This window comes from Ostrea edulis, chromosome 2, assembly GCF_947568905.1.
Source record: "Ostrea edulis chromosome 2, xbOstEdul1.1, whole genome shotgun sequence".
NCBI lineage: Eukaryota > Metazoa > Mollusca > Bivalvia > Ostreida > Ostreidae > Ostrea > Ostrea edulis.
Window position 1 is genome coordinate 2,256,931 of NC_079165.1, and position 26,329 is coordinate 2,283,259.

Below are 26,329 nucleotides of genomic sequence, written 5' to 3' on the forward strand. Positions count from 1 at the left end.
CTGGAGTAAGTTTGTGGTGTACTACAGCCACACTAGGCTCTGGAGTAAGTTTGTGGTGTACTACAGCCACACTAGGCTCTGGAGTAAGTTTGTGGTGTACTACAGCCACACTAGGCTCTGGAGTAAGTTTGTGGTGTACTACAGCCACACTAGGCTCTGGAGTAAGTTTGTGGTGTACTACAGCCACACTAGGCTCTGGAGTAAGTTTGTGGTGTACTACAGCCACACTAGGCTCTGGAGTAAGTTTGTGGTGCATCCACATTAGGCCTTTACTGCTGGTTTGTGATATATTCACACTAATCCCTGAAACGTTTTTGTGGTACAGCACGGGGGACCTACAGTCAAAGCCTCTGTGGAGACCTTTTTTGAACCTTTCTTTCCGAGAACAAACAAATACCTACCTTATTCTACGTATAGCTGTTCAGTAGCGGATTAAACCGGTCGCGGAAGCTCAGTGGTAGGGTGTTCGCTTCGTAACCGGGAAGTCGTGAGTTCGAGCCCCGCACATGCCATTGTCGCGTCAAACAGGTAAATTGCTCCTTCGCCAAATGCTTGGAATTTAGAAGTGAGAATCACGGGTCTTCTAGATATGCCCTTACAACGGAGGTCCCGTATGGTGATAGGTGTTGGCACGTTTTAAGAATCCTCGCTGCTACAACCCTAAGTGTTAAGGATAGATCTAAATCTGGAGTACATGTACTTCATGTCTCTGTATGAATGAAAAATTCTCAACGGTACGTAAGCCACATCCTACCAATACCGGATTTTTCTTTAAGAGTAGAAAAATCTGTGATTCAGGTGAGCGTTGTAGTCCATGTAACCTATAGCTGATACAATTACGATAAAGACGTCAGACGAAGAGTTTAGGATAATTATGCTATATTTGATTACAAAGAACTAACAAAAATAACTCTACACAAAAAACAGAGATCAGAGTTTAGTGATCTGACATCGCTCTTTGAAGTAAACATACCTTATTCGCACGTATGCATACCTACCCTTATTTTTAAAAAGTATGGTGGCCTCTTGAATGTTTTTAAATGGCAGAAACTGATGCGATATAGAAAGGAAAAGAAAACTGCAATGTATATGTTCCCGCTCTGTCTGTCGATTCGTCCGTCTGTCAGTTTGTCTGTCTGGTGTCTATATAACACATTGGTTTTCAAATGACACTACTTGAGGTGTAGCAATGATATTTCACAAACCCTTTCCGAATTTTCGTTGATCCTATTTATTCAGGTTCAAGAGCAATGTCCTTTAAAGCCAAACGGGGGATAAATTTACTTTTGTTTGTTCGTCGTAGAAAAACGAATTAGATGTAAACCAGAATCCCAACAGGACTACAAGAAACAGATCGCGGGAAAGTCTATGCATGTGCTTGTTTCCAGTACAAGAAAAAAATATGAATTGTTGACCACATTATAAGGAGGAATAGCACACGTGAAAAAATCTGATACGGATGGAAGGCGGAGGATATGTACAATAATATTTTGAAATTGAAAGCTCAAATTAACTTTATTTAGTTAAAAATACAATTTTAGTAGAAAGTAATCTGGAAAAAAATTCAAAACCCTGCTACACTAAAACCTACAGTTCAGTAGTTGACACGTTAACCTATTGATCTATACCCAGCTAGGCGATTAGATTTAAAAGGAATATACAAGTATTGCTGTTAACTTCATTTTTCTATAAGTGGTTAATCACAGAAAACCTTCAGATTAAGATAGATTAGTTTTTTTCTAGATAAAGGTTAAGGCTGCGATGGAAAAAAAAATTACATGCCATAAAGATAGGTAAGTGTAAAAGAGTTATTTCTAAATTTAGGTGCACAAAGGTCAAAGTCAAAATGGTACTTATTGTTAACCATCTCTAGTATAAGCTATCATATGGTTGGCGTTGTCAACTTTTCTAATTACACACAGTTTTATAAGAGTTTTCATTCAATATAAGATAAGATTCAAGTCGATTTTGAAATTGAATAGACCAAATAAATAGCCGATAACTGAATTCATTAAAAAAATTATCACGCTTTTATTGATGTTGGTTTCAAAGATTTAACTACAATGAAATTCCAGGATTTTAATTAAAACTTTAAAAATTACTTGCTTCAAGAAATTAACCAAAAATAAACTGAACAATCATTTATCGGAGAGGACTGTAAGATTATTCAGTAATGTCCAGACAGGGGGATGGGCAGACACATGGCAGGGGGAGGGGCAGACACGTGGCAGGGGATGGGGTGTTCTGGTGTTGTTGCTCCGGTTTTGGGACAATATACGTTTCCCCTCAAAATTACTGAGTCACCGGTTGGTTGCCCCTACCTCCTTTTTATGGTAATCAGTAAATGGTAGCCGAAATGCAAGTTTGAACCGATGAGTTAAATTCATGCACCCCCCCCCCTCCCACCCCGATTTCGAGCTTTGAGTTCATTTAAACTTTTGGCCTTTTTAGGTTCTTATGTTTTTTAAGAGGGTTTGTTATATTTTTGCCAAACGTTCGACCCCGTCCCCTTAAAAACAAAACTAGATGCCGGATCCCGGCCTGGTACTGTTCTTATTTATATCATACATAGAATTGAGTACGTTAGGTACAGAGACTGGAATGTAGACGTTGTTGTCTGTGTATGTTTAGGTGTTAGATAGCGCCAGTGTGATCGCACTGACTGGAGTGCTCTCAGGTGCCCTTGTCTATTCAATTACTATTATTAATATGTTTATCATATCCCGAATTTATTATCAATCAAGAGGACCATGGGCCACATCGCTCACCAGAGTTACCTTAGTCCATATACAAACATTTTCCCTAAATATTCGCATTTAAAACTTTGAAACCCTATTGTGGCCCCAACCTACCCCGGGGGTTATGATGTTTACAAATTTGAATCTGCACTATGTCAGGAAGCTTTCCTGTAAATTTAAACTTTTCCGGCTCAGTGGTTCTTGAGAAGAAGTTTTTTAAAAATATTTTTAAATATTTATATGTAAAACTTTGATCCTCTATAGTCGCCCTACCCTACCCTGGTGGCCAAGATTTAAACAATCTTAAATTTGCACTGTGTCAGGAAGCTTTCATGTAAATTTGTAAGTTCCTGGCCTAGTGGTTCTTGAGAAGAAGATTTTTAAAGATTTTACCTATATATTCATTTGTAAAACTTTGACCCCCTATTGTGGCCCCAACCTACCCCCGGGGGTCATGGATTTAACAAACACGAATTTACACTATGTCAGGAAGCTTTCATGTAATAATTTTTGTCTGGTCCAGTGGTTCTTAAAGGGACTGGTTCACGATTTTTGAGGAAAATATTTAAACATTTTTATGTTAATCATTGAAAATATAATTCATTTAATGTTGACAGCCAAAATTTTGACCTTCTGAATGCATTAAGAATAAAATCAATATTTTAGACTTAAATCTGTATTATGTAAACAAAGACTCGAGTCTTTTTATGTATACAAACAAACAAGTGAAATATTGATTTTGTAATATAAAGCATCTTAATTTTGTATAGTCACAAATTTTAACTTTTAGGTGACACATTTTACCCCCAAAATACTTGAAATGTGAAAGATATAATAAAATTAGATCGATATCCATTTCTTTTGAAAAACATCATAAACAATAACAAACCACAATATTTGTTTACAAAACAAATAATACACTCTATAAAGTGAGCTTCTGTGATAATGTATAACCTCAATTTTTATGTGAAATCTTTTAAACACAGTAGACAGTAGATTTTGATCATTAAAAGTGAAAAAGAAAATTTGGGGGGAAATCGTGAATCAGTCCCTTTAAGAAGAAGAATTTTAATGATATATATAATGAATTTAGCTACAGTTCCGCCTCTAACATGAATTATGACAGATCTACCATTGCTCCCTCACAGACAGAATTGTATCTTGTGAAAAATCATATCATTTTCGAGGATGCTGGCAAAAGAAGTACATGAGATTTGGGCTGTATATTTGACATAGGGTACTGCAGGGAGTGGCAATCCGTATTCACTGTATTGGAAAATCACGTGCGGAAACGAAAGGGCGAGTTCATTGTTGCCATGTGACTTGGAAGTTCATTCTTCACATGCTTCATACAAGTATCATGCACAACGAAATAATCTTATACATAATGCTAGTACTCTTACAAGTACAATATGCAAGAGCCCTATGGTCCTTATGCATTGATAGGTTGTCCCCCTTGTTTTCAGAACGTTCATTTTCCGCTATTTTTACATGCATAGTTATTTTTACATTAAACAAGATCTATTTAGTGACTTCCCCTTTCCCCCCGGGATTGTGACCTTTGGACAAAATAGCACATCTATCTGAGGTTTTTTTTGGCTTGTCGATAATATTAGCCAACTTCTCCGTACCCCCCCCCCCCCTCCCCCTTACTTTGTACTACATGACTCGTAAGCACTTTTTCTTAATTTTTCTTATTATAAGCTGAAATCAAATTATTTGATATTCGTTATGGTTAAATGTAATATATATAGATACTATTTACTACTTTAAATGGCGATATTAAGTTGTGTTTAATCATCTAAAGTACATACAATAGTACACTTTTTGGGCCCTAGACATAAAACTTCCACTAAATAATTAGTAACTGTATTATCATTATTTGACCTGAAATGTTTGTCTCAATTTGAATTACAATGGTGGATTATCAGAAATCTAATTTTACAGCTCCATATAACATATCAGTATGTTTGGAAAATAGATCGATTCCTTCGATTAGTTTTTACGTGTATGTACGGTACAAGTATACAGGACTGTACATAGATCTGTAAATGTGAGATAAATCAAATACTGTATGGATATAAATACATGTATATATTTAATCTAAAATTAAAGGTGCATCAAAACTAGGAACAATATGTACTAGGATAATTAACAGGAGGTTGACAAAACACGGACAGTCACGGATGCACGGAAATAGATAAAAATAGTACAAATCACGGATTCATTTTGCACAGATGATAAAATTTTCCGTGCATTTTTTGAAATATAGAATATGCTATTGATTTGTGACTTCAAACGTGCAAAATGAATCCGTGATTTGTACATTTTTTTCTATTTCCGTGCGTCCGTGACTTGTCCGTGTTTTGTAACTGGCGTAATTAACAAATATCGGTACGACTCAGCATATTAACAAAGCGTGGTGTATAACATTTTTATTTGGAAACCCGTACGTATTTGCATATGTATTAACAAACACAAGCATTTGTACCCGTTCAGTACAATTAATGGCACGTAATATCTAACTAGAATTCTTCTCGGACATATACAGAGTCTATGTTGGAACTGCCATGTGATTATTTATATAATTAATGCATCCAGAATGTAAGCAAATGCAACCAACAAACATATTATTTTTTTACGTTGCCGCGATTTTGACGTTTCAAGTTCACGAACTTTGACGTTTTTCTGTGAATTGTGACGTCGAAAGATAAGGGCCCTTTTCTCATGACGCCAGTCATATATATTTGTATGTAAAACACTCATCTCCTATTATGGACCCATCCTGCCCCATTGATTTGCACAAACTTGAATCTGCACTATGTCAGGAAGTTTTCATGGTAATATAAACTTTTCTGGCTTAATGGTTCTTGAGAAGAAGATTTTTTTTAGATCTTCCATATATATTCCTATGTAAAACTTTGATCCCCTATTGTGGCCCCATCCTACCCCCGGGGGTCATGGATTTAACAAATTTGAATCTGTACTATGTCAGGAAGCTTTCATATGAATTTCAGCTCTTCTGGCCCAGTGGTTCTTCGGAAGATTTTTAAATGACTCACCCTATCTTTGCATTTTTGTGATTATCTCCTCTCTGAAGGGAGCATGGCCCTTCATTTGAACAAATTTGAAAGCTCTTTAACCAAGAATGCTTGTGCCTAAATGTGGTTGAAATTGGCCCAATGGTTCTGGAGAAGAAGTCGAAAATGTGAAATGTTTACAGACGGACAGACAGAGGACGGACAAAGGGTGATCAGAAAACCTCACTTGAACTTTTGCTCAGGTGAGCTAAAAAGAGGTTCGTGGGCCTTAACAGTCACTTGAGTTACATACAACATGCATCTCCTTAACGAACAGCTCAGACGAGTAAGACAGGATTTTTAGAATATATTTTCACAAGTAAAATATCAAAACATCCCGTCTCACGAGTAAAATAGATTTATTTTTATTTTATATCCAACAACAAAAACATTGAATTTCTGTTTATCATATTTTCTTCGGCAATATTTCACAGAAAATACACTACCTTAAGAAATATGCAAAATGAATAAAAATCAATACATCTGAACAATAAGACACCTTTAATTCAATTTCATTTTGGGTATAAAAAAACATGAAAAATTACTCATTTATCACATAAAATGAAGATGGTCTTCTGTATCGCGGATGAATATTGCGGCAGGTAGTCCCGGTTGTTATTTTCGCTGTGAAAATAACACTTTTGTCATTTTCACACTTTGAAAATATATTTTTGATACAATGAATATCATTGATAAAAGTGTAATAAATCTTAGTCATAACCATGCACACAGTGTCTATTCACGATACACAGAAGTAAAGAAGATTCATGTATTTAAGAGAAAAAAATTATTTTTGTAAATAAATGAGGGCGTGAACTGCAACGCTCTACGCCATCATCGTGAAAAGCATCCTGACGTACAGCGTTGCTGTTCTTAGCCTCATGTATTTATTTATAAAGACGAATTTGTTTATGTTTACATTGTACGTTCGTTTTTGTCGGAATATTTCCAGCCTTTAGAGTAGTCGTACTATATTTATCAAAATTCATCCGCACATTGTTCACTTTCATGAAGAAATGACTATCAATTTAATTGGTAAAGATATCGAAGGCAAAAGGATTGGAATTGTAAATATTTGAATATTATTTCTCTGTACGCCCTTTTGAGCCCCGCACCCTAGAGTCTCAACTTCAGAATCCCACACCTATGGACCATGAATTTCACAATTCTGATAGAAACATCCTTATAACTGCTCGCCATGTCAACACATTCTGTTTGTCTGATAGATGTCCTTTTATAAAGAGGATTATTTTTAGATATTGCATAATTATTCGGGGGGATTTATTTCAGTCGTCAAGGGCATAAACACGGTTTTAGTTTTTGCACTTAGATAAATAGTTTATCTTTTGAATACATCTAGACTTTCGCCGTCTGGCCGGGGCCGGGGATGAGTGAATGTACTGCGATTCACATACCTCAGCTTCAATATCAAATCTCGGTCGCTATTGTCAATACTACACATCTAAATAAAAATCGTAGTTAGGTTTATCTTACTTTGATAAGGGTGACATCATAATTCAAGTATTTAGTAATGGCAACATGTCGGCCCCGGGTCCTTGTAGTGGACTTGTATCGGGGATTGAGGTTTTTAGCTGCGGAAGGGGTGTGTGTGTGAGGTTTATAGCTGTGGGCGGGTGGGGTGAGGTTTTTAGCTGCGGGCGAGGGGTGTGTGTGAGGTTTTTGGTCCACTCCATTCCTGTTAACATTACTGACAGTGTATATGCTTTTATCCAAACAATGTACATTTTACACCATTTTATACCATATTATGATACAAATATATTATAACATTATACAATATATGTACATGCAAATACATTATATAATTATACATATATTATGCAAATATATTACATTGTCATAAAAATGTTATATAAATATATCATTATACAAATATCATACAAAGATATCATACAAGTATGCATATATTAATCAAAGATATTATTATACAAAGATATTATTCAAATATTAAATATGTTATGCAATTATTATACAAATATATATATATATATAAATTGATGATCAGATGGATTTCAATCACATAATATCATTTATTTCTCTACAGGCTCCGTGAAGCCACGTCGAGCACTCTAGAAGATTATATCGGAGATTTATCCCACTATATAGATATATATATTTAAGATTTGTATAATATTTGCATGATATATCTAACATTTTTATAATATCATATATATATATATATATATATATATATATATATATATATATATATATATATATATACATACATATATATATATATATATATATATATATATATATATAATATGATATTATAAAAATGTTAGATATATCATGCAAATATTATACAAATCTTAAATATATTATGCGAATATAATACAAATATATAATGTCATTACACAAATGTCGGATGAAAATGAAGTTACTAATTATTGTGATCATGCTGGTGTATAATGTCATGTTGTATAGAATTGAAGATTTTCATGTTGATATTTGTGAACATCCAGTAAGTACACACTGCACGGCCACTATACTCCACGTTTTCTCCTGCATTTGGTTTCGCACTGTGATTTCCCGCTACGTGACAAGTAAATGTATTGACGTATCTCAAGTCAGGTTTCAGAGAATACATTTACAAGCATTCAGGTGCACTCCATTTCATATTTTCGGTTCAGGTCATTCACACTGAATATTTCATTTACAAGTAAACAGAACTGAAGGTCGTACCGCCGCAGATTTGTCACAGAACTACAAATTTTGCAAAAATTGAATAAACAATTTTAAAAAGCTTCATGAGTGGGAGGTAATGATAAACCTTGTATTTAAAACCTATTGACTTGCCATTTCTCTGTTAATTTCCCCCATTGACACCTTTATTGAAAGGTCTATCAAAAAGATCGATGGATATCCATAATTCAAGACAAATTAATCTTGGGGTAGCTGAGAAGTCAATGGGAGCGTTGAAAATATGTCACGGCATGTATACGTGTCATTATTATTTGTCCTATTTCAGTCTCTACAAATCATCAATATAAAAATTTACTGGTAGAATTTCGACATTCCTCACATAAGTATGCATTTATTAGAATTAGAACACTTTTATTCACATTATTTACGAAAGTCGATTAATGCTGGGTATCAAGGAAAAATAAAATTGTTTTCGTAATTACCCGAAATTACAAGTTCATTTTCTCCAAATAAGAGATTTCGAAATAATGACCTACATTTTTCACATTATAAATCAACGCAGGTACATTAAATCATTTCATACGGTGGACAAAAATGCTTGAATTAAAAAAACTCATGAACCTCGCTAAAGTGAAAGTGTGCATCATGACTGTGCAAGCTTCATTCCTCCGAGTATCTCGATCTTAATCGACAAAATAAAAAAGTTCAAAATTGTCAGACTTAAAATAGGGTTGAAATCCAGCTATATATAAATACCTTTCAATTTTTCAGTTGCATGTGAACTTAACGTGTTTAAGAATTAAATTTCTGTTTAAGAATTAAATTTCATAAAATGCAAAGAAGCCTTTCTGGTGAAGTCTATTTTGTCACTAAATTGTGTATTAATCTAAATTGAATTTCGTGCTAATCAACTTGCCTTACAATCTGACCTGCATTGCAATTTCTTAGAAAAGGAACAATTATATTTTATATTTTCACATTACTTTATCGTTTTTTTTTATACCAATATGCGTCTGTTGGTTTTTCTTTTTATACACAAAACGTTGCTTCCTATACTTGTAAAATTGTCAGTCTATACGAGATATACAGCGTCTATAACTTAGACACAAATCAATGTTAACTATAAACAGTGTATTACATGTCGATAGAGCAAAAAATAAGACCGGTTCTGTTTGATTTGTGCATTTCAAAATTCAAATAGTCTAGAATGTTGTCACATGCAGCAGTACACATGCGTAGGTCTATGATTGAGTTCGTATGTCCGGCTGTGAAACTCCCTCCCCACACATTTGATGAAATATACATTTTTTTTTTAAAAGTGTGTTCTTCATAAAATCGTTAAAAAAAAAATAAAAAAAAAAAAATAAAGCTTGTTTTTGTAGAGAAATTATAAAAAAGGTATTGATATATTTAACATAACATGATACATGTATAAGCCTGATAGTGCACGGTTTATTGATACAATTCATTTACAGGAAGCCGAGGACCGTCACCAAAGACACACCTTCAACAGGTGACGATCTCGATAGTTCTCGATAATCATCTCGTAATTACGACATACATTTCCTTGTAATTTTTTTTAATCTTTTCCCGTACTTTCGAGATACTTTCAAATTTCAAGAAAATTCTCTCAAATATTGATATCTTTGATCGTAATTTTGGGATTCAATTATCTCAAAATTCGAGATTTTGTTCTCGTAATCTTGAGATCGTAATTTCGAGATATTTTCGTTTTATCACCATAATTAGGGGGGGGGGGGGAATTCTGGTCTGATACTAATCGGCTGTCGTATGTATTTGCTTCGTGGAGAACTCGGAGAGATAGCATCTCACTGGGAGATCCCACACAGAGTGCCCTAGTACGAACAGATCAATGTCAAGGCTGTATGTCCAACAAAGAACCGACACGCACCATTAGTGAGAAAATGTATATTCACAAAACACGGTTAAACATTTCGAAACATTCATTTGAAAGATATAAAACGGGTTGAAAAATTTCGAAATGTGTGTTTTCATTTTCATAAGTACTAGTGAATGGGGATAATACGCTCTGTGAACATTAAATAAATCGTTCATCCCTGGTGATGGAGCATATTGTGCGTCGGCGGCAATATGTACATACCCGCACGGTATCTAGTGCCGTCCATTGATATATCAAACATATGTTAAATTCAAATTTATACTGCCAGTATCAACATGTCTTTTTGTATTCTATTTCTGCATAAAACATAAAAACTTTGAAACAGTCAAACACGTTATCATTTAATGGGATTGACAAAAAGGCGACCTCAGCCTCCACAACTAAATATTCTCAACAGAGATACCTATACAGTTATCTTACCCTCTCCTTTCCCATCTATCGCGGCCGGAAATAGCAATTATCAAATGGACGACAATACACGTACCATGAGGGTAGACCACGTACAAATTACAAGTACATGTATGTAGGACGGACGACAATATGTACGACGGATGACAGTATGTACGACGGACGACAGTATGTACGACGGACGACAGTATGTACGACGGACGACAGTATGTACGACGGATGACAGTATGTACGACGGACGACAGAATGTACGACGGATGACAGTATGTACGACGGACGACAATATGTACGACGGATGACAGTATGTACGACGGACGACAGTGTGTACGACGGATGACAGAATGTACGACGGATGACAGTATGTACGACGGATGACAATAGGTCCTGCCTCTGGATCCCGACCATGTGTTCATATCAAGAAAAACATCTTTATTCAAATTTACCAGTTATGCGATACAATTCCTGATTGTCTTTTAATACGTCAACCCAACCCCCCCCCCCCCCCCCCCATTTTATTTGTGGTGAAATTGCAGGTTAAATTTTGTTCTAAGTTGGTTTCATTCCATTTGCATTTACCTAAATGTCGCAAAATGTGTATATAATTAAAGAAAATGTGAATAGTGTACTTTGCAGAAATCCCATGCAAGAAGATTGGTCTTGATCAATAACTTCACGTGGTGGTCAAATTTTCTACCCTTGACCTTTGATCACCACAGTGACAAGGCATCCCCTTGCAGCATGCCATATTCTCAAACTGTCTCTCTCCAATGAACTTTCCTTTGACTTCTAAATACAAACAAGAGCCCAAATGTTTTTGCAGCTGTATAATTGTGTAATTGAAATGGAGTACCAAATACATTAACATTTTTTCCACATTTTTGGAAAGACTTCCTTTGCAATGACAATGGTGAGTACAAATGTATATGTATTCACTTTTTCTATGTATACAAGATATTTAATATTGCATATAGTTTTATAATCCTTATAATAGAGGATATTAAGGATGAATAAATGATCCTCAAAAGTATGCTATTACTAACGCTATTAAATGGCGATCATGATGTTCTGTTCCTGATAGTTATAGAATAAGCATCACGTGACAATAGTACACGTGAACACATCTATTGGTAAAACAAAGTTATTTACAAAGCACGAAGTCCAAACATATAAAACTAAATTACCGTAGTCAATGATACAAACGATTACATGGGGAAATGTTAATTTTTAACGTACGTGACAAAGAATTTGAAATCTTGGCACAACCAGACAAAATCTAATATTAATTGGTTGGTTTTTTGTTTTGTTTTTTATTTTGAGCAGAGATACCTGAAGTAATTATAAGTATTTTTGAAATAATAGTAATAAGCTTTCTTACACGTCTATATATACCGATGATGCAAGTTATCAATATCTTATATATTAATCTTTTTACCATTATGTCATTGATAAAATCACTACTACACATCGGATTTTTCATGTGATACTCTGCCCAGTTCTAATTCCAATATTCTTTCAATCCAACGTAATTCATAAAGACAACAAATTCTAATGTTAAGAAAATTTATTTTTTCATCTTCAATGTATTTCAGACATATAATGTACGGTACTGTCAATTCTAAGTGTGACGGTTTTACTGACAGGACACAATGCTTATGGGGTACCAACCGTATCGTTTCATTGATATTTTGGTTTTACGGGTCCACCCATAAGCAAATCCTTCCTCGCTATCTCCCATTATTTGCTTTATGAATTGCCCTTTCTTAACAGTAAGTTCTTTGTTACTTCGAGCTTTGTAACTGGTTGTGACGATTGCTTTTACGTTCCGCATCTTTCCAATAGCTTCGTTCACCACTAAGTAATCTCCTTCCGCTTTTATGCTGGGATGGTTGTTTTCTATCGTCTTGCATGTTTTGGCCTCATCCACACAGAATTCCTTGACCTTGAACGGATTTGGTAGACGACAGAATGTCTCGTTTGGTAGTTCTAAAGTTTCTATGTCATCTTCCGAATATTCTGTCACCAACGGTGACGGGAATTTCATGATTAGTTTGTATTTTTTCATTGTATCAAAATTTGTAGGAGAGGCTATTGTGTTTTGAGCTGTGTGAGTACTTTTCTCTATAGGTCTTGCTGTCCACGGGGTAAAGGATGTGGTGGGACCGTTTGTCTCTTCCTGGTCTTTGTTCCCTCCTCTGTAACATATAAATCTAGATTCTCTTGAACAGAAGGATTGGTCACCAAGAACATATCAACCCCCGTGTTAAGTCCAACCTTCTTCAGCCTCGCCCTTTCTTCTGTTTGTTTCCACTTCTGGTTGTGAATTTCTAGAAGATTCTTGACGGATTTCGGATTTTCATGTATACTTTCACTATTTAACTGAGTTAAATCGCGGAGTGATTTCTTTCACAAACTCTGAAACCACTTTACAAATCACGGAATATCTGTCTCTGTCCAATTCCTTGAGTTGTAGAAACATCATCTGTAGGGTCTTCTTCTTATTACTGACGAAAGACTGTAACTTTTCCTCATCTTCCATACATGCTGCTGAGGTTGTTTTGATCCGTTCTCGGAGATCAGACGTCTGCGTATTCAAGGAATGTAACTTGCGCACGCTCTTGGCAGAATGTCTTCTGCTCCTTTTGGAATTTTTTTCTTCCATCTCGATCAATTGGCCTTTCAAGTTGTCTAACGACTGCTTGTGGTTTTTGACAGAGCTTTCTAAATCATCTCGCTGTTTGTTGTAGAACTTAAATTTCTCCTCTATTCCTGTTAACATTGTTTCCTGCTCCTGCCGGGCGAGTTTTATGATATTTTGATAGGGACCATTCTTGGCCATGAGCTTATCATAAATATTTCTGTGAATCTCTACCAAGTGGTCTACATCTCCAGACGGGGCAGATTGGAAGAATTGAAGAAGATCTTTTCCGCCAACTTCTTTGGGCCATTCATTTTGATATTTCGACTTCCAGTTTTCGACTTCTTGTATATACGCTAATTCAGCTTGTGCACGAATCAGTATTATCTGACTTATAGCCTTCTGAAAACGTATAGAATCTTTGTTCTGCTTAATACCTTCTTCTACTAAATGAAAAGCAATGGTATCAGCCATGGTTAACAGCAACTCTAGTAGTTCAGGAAAGTTGGATTACTGTGACGATTCATAATATTATGACGTTGACTATCTATGACGTCGGTATTAAATACCGCGGCAGCGTCATGCTATAAACACCCTGTAAACGCGAGATCGTTAACTCGGACGCGACCGGTATTGCAGATGCAGTCATGGAGAACGACATTTTGATAGCGGGTAAATTCCGATGTTATTAATGTGTCGATGGTTGATCTAGCTTAACATTTTACAAGATATTAGTATAGTAGTATTAATATATGAGCATTACACTGTAATTTTAAGAAATTGGAATATAACTTCTACTACATAATTATATTGATCATTGTCAAAAAAAGTGCGCCCCCCCCCCCCCATTTTACATGACTGATCTTTATTCCACCAAAGCCTGGTTAAAAATAAAAATAAAGGGGGTCTATAGTGAACTAAAGGTGATACATTGATAAGCGAAAAAAAAAGGTTCAATATGATACATGTACTGTACGTCACAGCAGCATGTCGACCGTGAACAAAATTATAAACATGAAACCACGTGCTTACCGTTGACTGTGAAACAACGTACATTAACAAGCATTGTGTTATTTTAACAATAATTTGTTCTATATAACTGCATTTTACCAGATGCGGAAATAAAACTCTCTGCAGAAAACCTTGTGTTGTTATCAAACCTTTCTGATTTACGACACAACTATCTCTGTACATGATTCAGGTCATATCTCTCCATATTTTTACATTGCTGCCTTAATATTTGAATATCAAACATATTTTTCCACTTCACTAGTGTAAAATATAACTTCTAACATTTATCAAAAGGTCCATTCGAACTGAAAACACGCAGGTTCAAAAAAGTTTGCCTGTTTACCTAGCCAATGTCATATTAAAGTCGTCAAATACTGAGGCTGTGATGTAAAAATAACGAGATCTTACATAGAAAAACGTTATTTTAACGTAGTTATGACGTTTTCTGATCTATCTCGATTTCCCAAAGAGTTTTAGTTCTGCAGCTATTTTTAACTAGAAAACCACTGAATCTACCCGGTACCTTTTTATGATACAATTCCTGGATTTCTAATTAGGTGTACAAGGAATGTGGAATTTCTTTTAATTGGCCTTGAATTTCTCTTTTATTGACCTTGAATATTTCTTTCATTGACCTTGAATTTCTCTTTCATTGACCTTGAATTTCTCTATTAATGACCTTGAAAACCATTAGGAATCAAGACACCCGTACCTAGCTCAATTCCTTAAAGCTTGATAGATGTAGTTAAAATCTTGTATTTTCCAGAGTTTGGAATTTTTCTTTTATGCAATAACCTAGATTTTCTACATTTGACTTAATAACCGACACATAAGTTTAAATCTTGTACATAATACCGAACTTGATCCAGTGGCGGATTTAATGAGTGGCATCTTGTTTAGAAAAATGTAAACGATAAAAGAAGCAATAATTTCTTCCACTTTCGGAAAAATAAATGACCAAATCTTTTGATTTATCAAATTACTTTTATTGGGAGAACTTTACTTTTTTTCCAAAAACCCTTAAAATTTGCGTAATTTTATTAATTTCACCCTATCAAAAAATGACAAAAATAGTAAAAAGGACTTCATATGAGACATATTTCAAGCCCCATAAAAACTGTAAAATCCAGGAGCTTCCGGGGGCTCGCCCCCTGAACCCCCAACGAGGCCTTTACCCTGGACCCATTAGGGGCCTCAAGACGGCCCCACACCCCCTGTCTAAAAAAAAGTGAGCCCCCTCTAACCGCGATTCCTAGATCCGCCCCTGAGATCTATCTGCAAGTGCGTATATCTTAACACTTTATACCCAGAAAGTTGACGATAACGATATTGTTTACAACAATTTTGCGGTAGTTGAATTTACGTTGCGAAATGGATCCTCAAAATTAAACTGCAGCGAAAATAACATAAACATAGCATTGACGTTATTTGGAATTATAAACTAAAAGCGTGACAAGATATTTCATTTGGAAAACTTGATTTCAAAGATGTGTACAGTCGACAATTTGCTTGGTTAATTAAGAGATTTACAAAAACTGATAACTTCTTCAAACTAGAGATCACATTCGCGATTTTTCTGATACGGAAGATTCTGGGGTGAAAGAAAGTTTTTAATAGTTTTGGATATAAAACGGTGTGTCTAGTAAAGAAAACAATCTTCAGCTCAACCTAGGGCAACCTGATGCACCTTCATTGTGTGTTGAAGTTGAGAATATGTGTCGATGTACAACGTCTATATTACTGACTGATAGTGATTTATATGTGATGACGTATAGATTCTCATTGTACACGTACCAAGCAGTGCTTTATAATCAATGATCAAGTTTTAAATGCTGAGCATCAATATCAGGTGTAGGAGGATACACTCTACTGAATTATGAACTCATTCACTGTGTAAAGTGTCACGGTTAGTGACCTACAAAACAGGCACGAGGAATTTCGACAGACAGAAAAAATGAAAGGACACCGTAAATGAAGAAGTTTTGTGACCACATGTACTTTACATTGAGATGCTTTTCTGTCGTCTGCTTAATCTTTTTCACGTGTTTTACTGTCTACATTTTTAAGATAAAGTCTCCTTTTTGACAGGGTATTTAAAAAACTACAGACACGGAAATTCCCATAAGTTATTAAGGTATACATTTTGAAGTAATGTGAACTCTTTGTAAACGTGAAGATTTTACACAATTATTGTGACTCAGCAATATCAAAGTTCTTCTCTGATACATACAGGCTTAACTGTTTTTGGATATTGCAGTGAATGAATAAGCAAAATTAAAACAAATTCTATTTTGTTAAAGTTTAAACAGGTTATAAAATTATTGCCTATTATAGGATTTAAATCCGGAGCTCAGTTTCATACCCTTTGTCGTAGAACGTCACCCATTATATATCGATATTTTGGAATCACCCATCATAAATCGATATTGTGGAATCACCATCATATATCGATATTTTGGAATTGCCCATTATATATCGATATTTTGGAATCGCCCATTACATGTATATATCAATATTCTGGAATCGCCATTATATATCGATATTTTGGAATCGCCCATTATATATCGATATTTTGGAATCACCCATCATATATCGATATTTTGGAATTGCCCGAGGGCATACATTAATCTCAAGTATGATTTCTACTTTCAATTTTCATTACCATACCTTTATGCTATTTAGACAAATGACACAAAAAGTCCAGAGGATATCGAAATATGTAGTAACCTAAAGATGGTGTAGCTTGACCTGTATGAGCGGTAGATTTTCCAAAGAGAAGTTCAACTTCTAACAACAAACTGCAGACGGGAACTGCGGGTAATTATAACAAAATTACATGTATGATTTTGTGGGGAGGGGGGGGGGGTAATATTGCATGAACATTGAATAGAGGTTGCTCTGCAGGCGGAGAGGTGTTGACCGACTATACTTAACATAAACGTAAATAATTAAAGATATCATTCATTCAATTATTTGAAGATAAATGTATTGTAAATTTAATTATTGCGCGCAACAATACAATTGCTCTCGTCCATTGATTTGACGCACACGTCAAATGAATTATTGCAGGCAATAATTGAATTATTGCAGGCAATAATTGAATTATTGCGCGCATCATATTGAAATATTGCGCGCAATAATTGAATTCATGCGCACATCAAATCAATCATCGCTCCCATCAATTGAATTCATGCACGCATCAATCCAATTATTGCTCTCACCAATGTGGTGGAATCATTGCTCGTAAAATTTAATATGGAGCTACGTGTAAATTATTTGATGATTTATTTTATTCAATTGAAGATATCTTTAATCATTCACTACGATTTTATATAAGGAATTAATTTGCTCATAAATTCTTTTAAAGAGAACAAAAATTCAAATTTAAGAGATCATCAATTCAGTTAAATTGTGGATATTTTGAATTGGAGATATCTCTTATTAGATATCAATTGCTCTTTCTAAAAGAATTATTGTAGTTATCAATTGGATTATTGATATCATTTATTCAATTAAAGAGAACAATCGTTCAATTAATGCGCGCATTATTTGAATTGATGCGCGCAATAATTGAATTATTGCTCTCTTAAAGTAATTCCACCCTCCTATGATGTCATCAGATTTTGCAAAATCAATGATTTATTTATATTTATGCGTGATAGGAACATAACTTTTGTTGGAGTCTATTTCGATAGTTATTGTTAAAAATCTTGTTAAAAATAGACTATTTCAAAAGTCTAAATTACAGATGAATAATATATGATATGTTTCAAAATATTGAATCCAAGGACAATAACTCTGTTTTTATTGATATCTTTATATAAAATCTATCAATCGATAGATTTCCTTTACCTTTTACAGACATTTTATATATTCTTATGAAGGAACAGTTTTGAAATTGTTTTGAACGCTATTAAATCGTCATAACCAATTTTTATGAAATTTTGATAATGCTGTTTAAGGAAAATTGCAATTTTCTGACGGTGATTTATGATTCTGTTTATGTATGTCTCGCATCTTAAAAAGTGTGATGACCTATGTACTGTATCTTATTTGATGATTTAATACTTTTAACTATAATGAAAGGAAATAAATACACTTTTTAAACTTGTATCAGATAAAACTGCGAGTATGGAATTACCTTAAACTGAATTATATCGCTTATCAATTTAATTGTTGCTAATTATTAATTCATTTGAAGAGAGCAACACTTAAATTATAGCACGCAGCAAGTGTATAGCGCGCGTCAATTTAATTGTTGATATCATTCATTCATTTGAAGAACAGTTTAATGCGTTATAGCGCGCATCAATTCAGCAGAATGATTAATACTTTCAACAGTATAATTAATGCGCGCAATTCAGATTTGAATAATGGAATTGTTGTGCGCATCAAATGAATTGAGTTTATGTTCATGTTGACGCTCCATAGAGAGGACATATTTTCTTTGTACCCAGGTATGGCGCCATATGTCGGATAACTGTCCTCAAAAAAGTGTTACGATACACCAGAAAAGTCCGGATTTATGTCTTACCGCTACACCGCAGAACAGTTCTACGTGAATTATATGTATATATGTAACGTTATGGTAGTCTCTTCACGCCTCCCCTCACCCCGTAAACCTCCGCCCCACGACAGAACACCAAATAAATAAATGTGCAATGTGATTGTCAATAATACGACACAACTTTTGCACTCTGACTCGGTGCAGTTTTGCACCTTGAACTTGATAAATTGAAACAATTTTATATAAATAAATGTGAAGTTATGTGTGTGTATTGTTGTTTGTAACATGCGTTATCGTCCGTCATGGATATATTGATACTTTTAGGGTATCTGGTTACGATACTGTCTGGGTTAAAGCTAGTGGAGTTGTGTATGCGGCGAATGTTCTTACCCTACTCAAAGAGCAGGTGTGTCTTGTTAACTGGTTGTGACACAGGAATCGGGAATAGTCTCGCCCAGGAGTTGGACAAGAGAGGCGTCCGTGTCTTCGCCTCTTGTTTGACTGATGAAGGGGTGACGAAACTCTCAGAAAAGTGCTCCTCTAACGCCGTCGTATTCCGCCTTGACGTGACACGCGATGACGAGATACAGAACGCCGTTAATTTGGTCAAGTCCAAACTCTCGGATGACGAAGGTGGGTGGTTCTTTGTAAGAAGCCGTGTGCATGGCTGCATGGAGATAAATCTATATTTTCTCTAAATGTACTACAAAGAGATTTCAAGATCATTAACTTTAATGAGCATTTCTGTCTGAAGGCACGTAGTAATTGAGCACTAATTTTGGGAATTAAGGGATATCTTTCGATATGCGGAATTAGGAGGGGGCCTCAGTAGCTGCAGAACTGTAGCTCTCTGAAAAAAAATATTGTTCCGTCACAATTTTTTCCCCCAGAGAGCTATGTAGCTATGGCCGCAGGGGAATGCCCCTCCCCTTAATCCGAGCTTCCTCGATATTCTTTCTATTCATATATTTCATTTTTATCTTTTTATTTTTCATCATTAATATTTTCTTCTTGTCAAAATATTTAAGACGCCTACGTAAAAGCAAGGATCCGCCACTGACTGTTCGTGTATTATTGCGTGAAACAAGACAACGATAGAACGTAATCATTTGAATGGAGGGAGCATTACTTTTAATCAACTTACTATATATACAGCCTTAGTTTTCACAATGTGCCAACATTGAAATTAGACACGCATTGAATGTAACCATATCATACTATTTATATATCGAGTAGAGCTGAAAACCGCAAATTGAAAACTGTAAAACCAGATGTAGATTAGAAACCACGAAAATAAACCACGAGCTGATTTAGAGTTGTATACAGTACCCATAATCGACTTACAGCAGTTTTGTAGACATCGTTCATTGATCAGATTTAACCTTGACTTTGAAGTGGAAGCTCTAAGTTCGTTTGCATCTCAACCTTATAAATTACGTATAGAATAAATTAAGTCAAAACGTTGTTCAAACCAATGTTCAAGTTACTGACTAAATAAATTGTGATCAGGGACTTCAAAAGTTACTTAAACACCTGCAAATATTGAATTTTGTTCTTATTTAAGGGTATTTTCTACGTAAATGATTCAGGTCACCCATTTTTAAATATGCAAAAAAAAAAAAAAAAAAAAAAAAAAAAAAAAAAAAAATTAGGGCAGTAAGTTTGAGATTAAAGATACCTCTTAATCGAATTTAGAAATATCTTTGCAATAAAAGTATTTATTTTTCCTATGGAGATGTCGTCCCGTTCAGTGTTGGTGTTCCCTATTATAGCGCGCTCTCATAATTACTATAATTTCCAATTAATCTAATTAAAATATCGCATTATTTTTAATTGAAATTTCGGATAGCAACTATTTTAATTCAATTACAGTGCATGCACGTTTACAAATAATTCAGCAAATGAACTGATATCATCTCCAAATAGATCAAATAGGTATGTATAACTAATTAGAACTTGGGGGAGGTTTTAATTTTAATTTTTTATTCTTGCATGTATCTCTAAACATTTGCGTATATCTTACATGTAGGTCTGTATAAGTACGTGTGGATCGTTTCTCTTTACGCAGTGTAAGAATCACGGGGGTCTGAGGAACAGCAAACAATTAGTTTGTTATCTTTCAAGTCTTGAGTATCGAAGACAATTTTTAAATATCCGATGAAGACTATTTCTTCAAGAGAACGTAATGTATGTACGCATGTTCAATTGTTGTATATGTACCCAAGCCGAGTCCAGTTGTATTTTTGTTTAATTGTAAGTACACTTTGAATTTCGCCGATTCTGCTTCACAAATTTCGTATATTATGACAACGCAGATCTGTTATATCACCAAACAGAATAAGCCAAAGTTCCGAAATAGGGGAATCGTTTACTAAGACTGCTCAAACCTATATAATCCTATTGTTAAATAATATCTGGGACAATCCGAGTCCTTATTTCTGTCGGGTTCATCTGTATTTATGTTTAGTGCAAAGAAGTACAGGTACAAGATGACCGTCAGGTGAAATCCACTTTTAAAGGGACTAGTTCACGGTTGTTGTTGTTTTTTTTTGGGGGGGGGGGGGGTTTGGGGGGGGGGGGTTGGAAAAAAAAAGAAATATTTTTCATTTTTTATGTTAAACATTAAAAATATAACCTATTTAATGTTGACAGCCAGTTTGATCTTCTGAATGCAAGGATAAGAGCAATATTTTACATGTAGCCTTAACTTTGTGTTATGTAAACCAAGACTCGAGTCTTTTTATGTTTACAAACACACCAGTGAAATTTTATAATTTTGTAACTTAGAGCATCTTAATTTTGCACAGTCGCAAATTTAAATTTTACATGACATATTTTACCTAAAGAATCATTGAAAGGTGATAGATATAATAAACTTGATCGATATATATTTTTTTGAACACTTCGTAAACAATAATATACAAAGTACATGTACTACATTCTCTGTTCACAAAACAAATAATAAACTGGGCTTCTGTGACAGTGTATTACCTTTTTTTCGTGAAACCTTTCAAACACATTAGACAGTAAATCGTGAAAATCTTCAAATTTTTTTTGAAGTCGCATTTTCATGTACAGCTGTATATCGAAAAAGGAGAGAGAGAGAGAGAGAGAGAGAGAGAGAGAGAGAGAGAGAGAGAGAGACTTTTTCTTCCCATTACGATGGTGTAAAACTTATCCAAAGTATGTCGCATTGATTTGTATTTAGTTGTCGAATTCACTTCTTTACACTGATACAGTTTCCAAGGCAAATATATAGTACTTGAATTTGAAAAGTATACTCACACAGTTCCCTCAAGTTACGTTCTTCTACAGCTTTTAACAGCTTTATATAAAATTAAATAATTTTACATGATTTACTTTGTGTGAAAGATTAAGACAGAGACGTCCTCACCTTATGTAAATATCAATAAGTGTTATTTCTCTTTAGTAGCAGCCTTATTAAAATACCGTAGTGTCTTTAAATAATAAAGCTATAAATTTTATAATTCTATATGCTAAACAATACATATTTATCTGTTTAATGCAGAATAAAGAACCAAATCTTGTTGGATTACTATGTCACTTAAAGTTTAAATATCATGTAGAGAAATATGCTGCAATTCAAGCATTTAAAATACATAACTTTGATAAAATATGGATGAAGTGGGAAAATATTTTTGCAATTGATTAATTATTACTACATGTACTTGTCATTATTTTTAGTACATGTATTATTGTTATTATTATTACTTTAACTATTGTACAGCAAGTAACCTAAACCACAGGGAGATGTATGCATGTATGAAAGGTATGTTTGTGTAAGTGTCTGATGTATTGTATGTGACCAAAAAAATAAATAAATTATAAATGAAAAAAAAAAATACCGTAGTGAATATAATTGAGCTATACCATCGGTTTAGAATTTAAAAGTTTGTGAAAACGAGCTTAAGTAAGATACCAACAAGCATAAGTAAGATACCAATATGGATCTTAAGTAAGATACCAATAACGAAATTAAGTAAGATACCAAAAAACGAGCTTAACCAATAACGAGCTTAAGTAAGATACCAATAACGAGCTTATGTAAGATACCTCGAAAATAACCAAAAGCGAATATAAAGCTGTTTACAGCGTGACGTTCACAATGGTGAATTTTCACCATCCATTATAAACAGGTCATCTTGCGTAATTAATGGAAAGGTGAAGATAACGAACAGTGATCAATCTCTTAACTCCTATATACCGCCGCAGTTCGCCCCGCATGCGGAAGGTCGGGGTTCGAATCCCTGCCGTGGCATGCCTAAGTCAGTGATAGTTCAATCGCCAAACGCTCGGCATCAGGTGTGAATGTCACGGGTCCTCGGAGATTACCTTAAAAAACGGATGCCCCGTGTCACAGTAGGCGTGACACGCTAAAGAACCCTCTCTGTTCAATGGCCGTAAGCTTCGAGCATAGGCCTAAATTTGAAGCCTTTCACCGGTCTTGGTGACGTCTCCATATGAGTGAAAAATTCTCGAGAGGGACGTTTAAACATGATACAATCAATCAATCACAACTCCTATAAAGGTGAAGATAACGAACAGTGATCAATCTCATAACTCCTATAAGAATACAAAATAGAGAGTTGGGCAAACACGGACCCCTGGATATACCAGAGGTGCGATCAGGTGCCTAGGAGGAGTAAGCATCCCCCTGTCGACCGGTCACACCCGCCGTAATCTGTTTTCTTCTTCTCTTAGAATTTTACAAATGCATGTATAGGCACTCCGTACCAGAATGCGGCTGAAAGCGTTTTTGTTTGAATGATTGTAAACAAAGCAGTGAAATACGTTTACGAATGTTCTTTCGTTCTTTTTTACCTAGTGCTCTGGGGTTATATTTACTAGTGTTCTTTTTTACCTAGTGCTCTGGGGTTTAGTCAACAACGCAGGTGTCTTGTTATTGGCTGCACCGTTAGAATGGCAGACAAAAGAAATCTACGACAAGACATTAGCTGTCAATTTGTATGGAACCATAGGGATGACGAAAGCTTTCCTTCCTCTGCTTCGCAAGTCCAAGGGTCGTATTGTCAACATGTCGTCCATTGTTTCCATGCTAGCCATTGGCAAGTTGGCTCCCTACAACATCAGCAAGGCGGCGATAGAGTCATTTACTGACACATTAAGGTAACCATAGCAACAAAATAGTTCTAGACACTGACACAGTTTCACAAAAGTTAGCTAAGTTTACCTATTTTAACGCTAAAAATGTATGTACATGTAAGAGTTGATGGCATTTATAGAGCGTTAACTGTTAAGTTTAACTGACAGTAAAATGTCTACGATATAATCAAATGTAAGAGTTAATTACAGGCAGTGGCGGATTTAAGAGGGGGCGCAGCCCCCCCCCCCCCCCCAAATTTTCAAACTTAATGTAAATCATGGTATCTTCTTTAGAAAAATGTACTAAACAATGTAAGAAGCAATAATTTCCTCTACTCCTGGAGAAATAAATGACAAAATCTATTGATTTCTTGAATTACTTTATTACTTTATTGGGAGAACTTATTTTTTTCCCTTAAAATTTGCGTCATTTTATTAATTTCACCTCATAAAAAATGATAGACAGTAGTACAAAAGACTAAATAGGAGATATATTTCAAGCCCTAGAAAATCTGTAAAATCCCGGGGGGTTCGCCCCCTGGGCACCCACCAGGGCTTCGCCCCCAGACCCCCTGCCTCATAAAGTGCCCCCCCCCCCTCCGTAACCACAATTCCTGGATCCACCCCTGGCATGTTAACTAGACGTTAACTGTTAGTTAAACTTAATTCATCTTCGTGTAACTGGTCCCTGAACATTATATCATCACGGGGACGACCTATATTCTATAAATAAACCTGTCTATTCTATCAGAGAATGGTACGTCGACACATTACGAAACAATGCAAAATAAAAGTACATCGGTATGGGTCACGAAAACGGAGATCTATGAATAGAACGCTAGGGCAACAAGGCTGTAGTCCTTTAGATAAAATCATTATAGTACAACGACACATTAACTACAAATATATTTTACTCCGCCATAGCTAAATTACAAATTGTTCTAATAAAATGGAACATCAACATCGGCGCATTAAGGTAACATTTGTGGCTCTCTAACTAAATGGAACATCGGCGCATTAAGGTAACATTTGTGGCTCTCTAACTAAATGGAACATCGGCGCATTAAGGTAACCTTTGTGGCTCTTTAACTAAATGGAACATCGATGCATTGAGGTACAAATTTGGACGAAACTAAGGACAGTTGAATATATGTAAACTATAAATTGCGGTTTGTTTATTTTCAGACGAGAGATGTACCACATGGGTGTGACGGCCCATCTCATACAGCCTAGTGGATTCGCTACCAATATCTTCCCCGCGGACGCCGGCGATCGTCTGCGAAAAGCATTTGACCAGCTTCCCAAAGAGGTGCAAGAATTTTATGGAGAGAAGAGTGCCGAATTGGGTAAATGTTATGATTAATACTTATATTCGGTTGATCATCTATAAATTTTGGACTGGAGGGATGGGAATCTTTGAAATTTAAAATGCATGACTAAGTAAAATTTACCTGCTGTTTGAATTTAAAAATAATTAAGAGGAAAGCAAGGGAGAATCACTCCCCCGCATAAATTCTAAATCCATCAATTATTTGACCTTGTAGGTCTCACAGATATGGTAAATGCCCCTGTGACTGTCGAAAAAGACTTGACGAAAGCGACGAGGGTGATACAGCACGCGCTGTTTGCACGTTACCCCAGATACAGGTACCCAGTGGGCCCAGGAGCCGTGTCCGTCTGCTGGACATTATCACATTTCCCGGAAATTGTCCCGGACAGACTTTTAGCCATGGCAGCTCCTTGACGAAGAAATATGGCAGTTTTTCCTTATCATTTTACTCATTCAACGACTGGGATACTTTGAATGCACATGCCATAACTCCATGTTCGATACACACAAAAAAAACTTGCCATACATTCATACCACATTGACAGAAACCTTATTCTCATCTGTGTATCTTACTTTCAAACAGTGAATCATTTTCCTGTACAGTTTTTCTCAATAGTCATGATCGATTCTTTCTGAATAATACACACCTGCACCATGTATTGCACAGTACTTTGTATTTTATTGATGTTTGTTAAATAAATTTTAATTTCTCCATATAATTAAAATGATTTCATTTAGAATCTGTATCTCTCTCTAAGTGACAGAATTCAAATGTGTACCTTGTGTTCGTGAAGTGACCTGTTCACATTGAGCTCGAGGTCACGTGATACCAACTAAAAAGATTCACCAGACAATCTTGAGATTGAAATGAAGGAGATGGATTTTATTTTATAGACGGTACAAAA

General features: G+C 35.2%; 2 protein-coding genes across 2 annotated transcripts in view; one reads left to right on the top strand and one right to left on the bottom strand.

Annotated features, from left to right (window-relative positions):
* LOC125681851 (N-alpha-acetyltransferase 50-like) overlaps positions 1-26,329 on the bottom strand; it is a 205,487-nt gene that overhangs the window by 158,376 nt on the left and 20,782 nt on the right. The gene's annotated exons all lie outside the window — the stretch shown is intronic.
* Positions 19,241-26,149, top strand: LOC125681846 (retinol dehydrogenase 7-like). The gene is made up of 4 exons (XM_048922099.2): positions 19,241-19,603; positions 23,857-24,118; positions 25,280-25,440; positions 25,639-26,149. The coding sequence occupies exons 1-4, from the start codon at positions 19,273-19,275 to the stop codon at positions 25,836-25,838; spliced, it is 954 nt and encodes a 317-aa protein (XP_048778056.2). The 5' UTR covers positions 19,241-19,272; the 3' UTR covers positions 25,839-26,149.